We start from the raw sequence: 5,305 nt of genomic DNA on the forward strand, positions 1-5,305 counted from the left end.
CTATTTTCTTTCATTATACAAAGTGTGATTAAGTTTAGAATTTTACAATTAAAAATAAAAAAATATTTAAATATTAATATTGTTATAGATATATAACTAGCAAAAGAAATTCGGACTCAACCATGTCGTGATAGAGAAGTTTGACCGTAATTCAAACCCCATAAGTCAAAAGAGAATAGGGTTGTTGGGTAATTTAAACCCCATTGCATGTAATTTTCACCACGTGTCCTTTAAACAACAGTTAGAGACTACAACTCTGTTACTTTTACCTTTCTTTCTGCCTTTACTTTCTACAAAACAATAACGCTCACAATTTTATTTTATTTTTTTAAATCTTTTTGCCTTTTTAGAAATATCCCAAGAATATCATTGCTCCACACTCCGCTCTAATTGCCAAAATAAGAAAAGGGTTGTTCATATTGTACCACTAAAATTGGTCTATTCTACAAAGAAAACCATTTGTTTTTTTTTTTCTTCACATTTTTCTGAAGTGGGGTTTCTTTGATATTTACAATGGACTTAAAGAAACTGCCATTTTGTGATCAGTTTTCATACTTTGGTTCTTCACCAAGAAGAAAGGTAGTTGTTTCTGGCTTTGGTTTAGGTGTTGCTGCTTCTTTCATTTTTCTTTGTATTTTACTCTTGAATTATTCTTTCAAGTCTCCATTTGTTAGCCCTGTTTTTAGTGGTTTTAGTTACAGTGATAATAATACTAATACTCTCATTTCTTGGCCTTTCTCTTTCTCTAGTAATGTTAGCACTACTAGTGTTAGTTTAAGTTCTAACGGTTCACAACATTCTTTACTTGTCAATGGAACCATTGAAGGAAACTTTAGTATTCAAGAATCAGGGATTACCAAGAAAACTGATGAATTAATTGTAACATTTTCCAATTTTTCTGGGAAAGGAACAGTTTTGGGGGAAATTTTAGGAAATACTTCTGTGAAAAATGGAAGCTTTGTTGTTCAAGAATCAGGAATTATCGAGAAAACCCCTCAATTGAATGTGTCACAAAATGATGGAGATATAACATATCCAAAATTTGGTGGGAATGGAACTAATTTGGGGGACATTGGTATCCAAGATTCCACCAAGAATAAGGAAAAGTATAATGTGACCTCAAGTGGTGATCGAAACAAAATTGCAGTGATTGACGGTAAAGGGGGATTATCTGTGGAGAAAAATGGTGTAATGGTTCAAGATGATGGAAAATCATTGATTGGACGCGGCAAGGATTTTTATGGGGATTGTGATATATTTGATGGTGAATGGGTTAGAGATGACACAAAGCCGTTTTATCCTCCGGGTTCTTGCCCTATTATTGATAGAGATTTTGATTGTCACCTTAATAAGAGGCCAGATGATGGGTATATCAAGTGGAGATGGCAGCCGTATGCATGTCACATTCCGAGGTAAGAGTACTAATAACTCCTTCCCTTATTAAAGTTCTTAGTCGTAATATTTGAAGTTGACTATGAATTACAATTAGTCTACGGAAATCCTCAATCATGGATGTGCTATAATGTGTAAAGGTGATATTATAAATTTGACTTTTGGATTGAACTTAAGAACAAATGTTGTGGAACTGCTACCTACTCAGATAGAACAAATGTTGCAATTGCTTGTAAGTTTCTTAGGGGTGATTTATGTTCACTATAATTTGTGCAAAGTTTGAGGGCACACCTATGAGAATAATGAACATTTTCTATGAAATGCAAGCAGAGAAGCCTTTGGTAAAATGCTGCTATTGCCAAACTTAATGTTTTTCTAAATGGTTTTCAAAATTTGACTGACATTATTCACATTGCCACAGAACTTCATTTGATTTACATAGTTTATGTTGCATATTGAGTTATATTAGTCAATTAACTGATTTACTATTTCATACGCTAGCCTCAATGCAACTGATTTTCTGGAGAGATTGAGAGGGCAAAAACTTGTTTTTGTGGGGGACTCGTTGAATAGGAACATGTGGGAGTCCCTTGTTTGCATTCTTCGCCACAGTATCCGAGACAAAAAGCGAGTTTATGAGATATCAGGAAGGCATGAATTCAAAAAGAAGGGCTTCTATGCATTCAGATTTGAGGCAAGCTATTTCACCTCTTTCTGTGACCTGAGAATTGACCTGAGAATTGCTAACTCTGTTTGCTTGTCATCTTATCATGCTGTGACTTGCCTGCAGGATTATAACTGTTCTGTGGATTTTGTTAGCTCTCCGTTTCTTGTCAGACAATCAGCATTTAAAGGAAAGAATGTTTCTTTCGAGACACTAAGATTGGATTTGATGGACAAGACGACTTCAATGTATAGTGACGCTGATATTGTAATTTTCAACACCGGTCATTGGTGGACTCATGAGAAAACCTCCAAAGGGTTAGTTCTGTATTTTGTTTCTAAAGCTTCCTATTTATAGAGATGTACTGTTTTTTCTTTCCCTAATTAAAAGCTGGATCTTGCAAGTCATTGTGCTCTTGGTGGATCATAGGGAAGATTACTACCAGGAAGGTAATCATGTGCATGCAAGGCTCAAGGTTTTAGAGGCATACAAGAGAGCGATTTCCACTTGGGCAAGGTGGGTGGATAAGAACTTCGATGGAAGCAGAACTCAAATTATTTTTAGAGGATATTCGGTCACACACTTCAGGTACAATTCTTTCTCACATGTTTATTTAGCTGTAACTCCAACGGGGATGTCATGATTCAGGAACTCTACTCGTAACTTACATATAGCGTTCGTTTGGTCTTGAGGTGTTCATAAGGAATCTCTTATTAGGAAGTGGGAATGAACAATCTGAATTGTATCCTTCTTTCCAAGTGCCAGGGATCATAGACTTCACTGACATTGGAGCTTGGATTGATCAATATGTCTCAGTTATGAGCTGAATGTATTGACTGTGTATTTAGTTCTATATTGACGGTAAACATGAATATTAGTGTGGAACTAGGGAAGTCGCGAGGTTACTGGTCAGCACAATATTTGTATGGTATATATTGCCATACATTGAAAGACGAAAATGCTGTGGCATTTAACAGAACCACCTCAGGTTTCAGAGGCTAAAGAATAGTATCAATGTGGACTTAACAAAGATCAGAATTCCATGCAAGCAAAGGATCCATATAGGCGATACTAACTAGTTCTAGTTGGGATAAAGATTTGGCTATTGTTAGATTTGGTCTTTGCAGCCTTTGGGTCTTTGTAGTTTGGGTAGAGATTTGTATGTAGAGACAGGGTAAGTGTGAGATCAAAGAACCTTCAGTTCTAGATTATCATATAAATAGGAAACTCTAGTAAATTTACTGCAAATTAGTTGTTGGTTAATCATTAGTTAAATGTTTAGGTTATCTAGCTCTGTGGTGTAGGACTGTAAATTGGAAGATCTAACTGAAATGATCAATCTACGGGAGCTCCTAAAACTTTTCAGGCATAGGTTGGATCATGTATAATTATTATACAGCCCAGCTCCTACTTTGTGTTCAGACAAAATGTATTTACCTATCTAAAGCAAATCTCTTGAAGATGCAAATTTTGAACGAAAGACTTCAATGAATGCCAAAGCTGATTATACTGAAAAATCATTTGAATGACAGGCGTAATCTTTTGAGCGGGATGAGGACCTCGAGAGGTCTGGGAAGGTCATCTCTAAAAAAGAACGTATCTCCTGTTACGTATTAGTAAATGAATGTTGTATACGGTAAAAATCGGGTTAAAGCTTAGCCGGTGAGACCGGGGGCCGACAAAAGGAAGAAGACAAACACAAGCGCTTAGACCGGGGGTATTGCATCAGTAATGCTTGATCAGAAGAAGTTTGAAGAAAATCGTAGGGTCGGTTGCTCCAGGGTAAACTTACGCGCGATTGGTCGGTTTCTCCAGGGCCGAGTTGATCGTGGCCGTTAGTCCAGTTTCTTCATGACTGTTATGATCGTGGCCGTTGGTGGGTTAATCGATTATTCGGTGCCACGTGTGAAGATCGTTTTGCCGGCTATTCTGCGTCGGTCGTACGGGTGTCGGATCGCACGACCCGACCTTATCCATGGGGGCTTCCTTTATTTCTAAAAGGGCTTGATGATGTATGAAGGGCCCATAGAGAAAAACTATAAATAGGGAGCATTTCCCTACTTTTTGCGGTTGGCTTTTCAGATCCAAAAACATTGTATTAGAATTTATATTGAAGCTTTCTTTCTCTCTTTCTCTCTGATTTTGGTCCGGTTTGAAGTCTTAACTCCGTTCAAGCACATCATTCCTTATTGCTTCGTAGCACGCGTATTTTGGCTCGAAGCCCATGCACGAACACGTTAACACATTCATCCAAATTATTTGCATATCGGTTTAACATATATTTAAGTCATTTATAAGTGAATCCGCATATACATCCTTCATTAATCAAAAAATAGATTAAAGTATCCACGTATCACTATACCTCGTTTTACAAATTCATTTTATTACCCAATTTCGGGGTAAACAGTTTGGCGCCCACCGTGGGGCTAGGATAATAGTGGTCTTTGATCTCGGTTTCTATTTGCTCGCATAAAGATTTCAGCTCTTTTGTTCGTCTCTGTGAAAACGGACCAAATGGCTAATAGTGGACAATCTGGTCAAGTCAACAACGAGATAGTGGCCGAAAATGAGAACAGTGGGCTACGAGGATTACCAGTGGATCCGTCGACCCCAATCACCGTCGATTTGAGGAGGGCCTCGATCGACAAAACACGTGAACCGGAGAACGCCCCGCCCGGCCGACTGCCGATCACTTAAACACTCTCGATTCTTTCACTTTATCCGGAGCACAAGACGAAAAAGTGCCAAATACCCGGATGATATTAACTTACGTCTTATTTTGAAATGTTGTAGGAACGAGCGGCTATTCTTAGAACAAGGAGTCGCATGATAGCCCGGTTCGAGAAACAAAAATGATGAAACGGCTCGGAGAAGACTAAGGGTGTCGCCAGAACCCGAAGGAAGAAGCTCGGATGGTCGAAAGCAATGGAGTCGAGGGCTGGTTCGTCCTTGAAGTATTGAGAATGCTCGAAACATTGGCGAAGCGGGTAGACTCGGCCGAGAAGGCGGGAGACTATAACTCTCGGGTGACCAAATCCCAAGAACTCCGCCGTTCTAAAAGGACATTCGAAGAGGTACGTTGAGGCCTTTTCCTCGAGTGCGGCTCTAAGTGGATCCCGAAAGGGTTTAAAATGCGGATATCGAGAAATATGATGGTACGGATCCTCGGGGAAGACGTGACTTCGTACATGCCATAAAGGCAACGATGTCGAAAAAACGAAATTTAAAGTATTGTTGAAAAATTCGGAA

The 5,305-nt window shown here is 38.6% G+C and overlaps 1 protein-coding gene across 2 annotated transcripts in view; it reads left to right on the forward strand.

The window, feature by feature from the left end:
* The first annotated feature begins 320 nt into the window (after positions 1–320).
* The window catches only part of LOC132067154 (protein trichome birefringence-like 2), a 7,327-nt gene continuing 2,342 nt past the window's right edge, over positions 321–5,305 (forward strand). The window contains exons 1-4 of one of the 2 annotated variants that reach the window (XM_059460306.1): positions 321–1,412; positions 2,005–2,086; positions 2,183–2,373; positions 2,486–2,644. In XM_059460306.1, coding sequence (XP_059316289.1) covers positions 514–1,412; positions 2,005–2,086; positions 2,183–2,373; positions 2,486–2,644 — 1,331 coding nt within the window. In that variant the 5' untranslated portion in view covers positions 321–513. Of the gene's footprint in view, positions 1,413–1,893; positions 2,087–2,182; positions 2,374–2,485; positions 2,645–5,305 lie in introns of both variants that reach the window. The other variant, XM_059460305.1, reaches the window with a different exon arrangement.

This window comes from Lycium ferocissimum, chromosome 8 (genome assembly GCF_029784015.1).
Source record: "Lycium ferocissimum isolate CSIRO_LF1 chromosome 8, AGI_CSIRO_Lferr_CH_V1, whole genome shotgun sequence".
Taxonomy (NCBI): Eukaryota; Viridiplantae; Streptophyta; class Magnoliopsida; order Solanales; family Solanaceae; genus Lycium; species Lycium ferocissimum.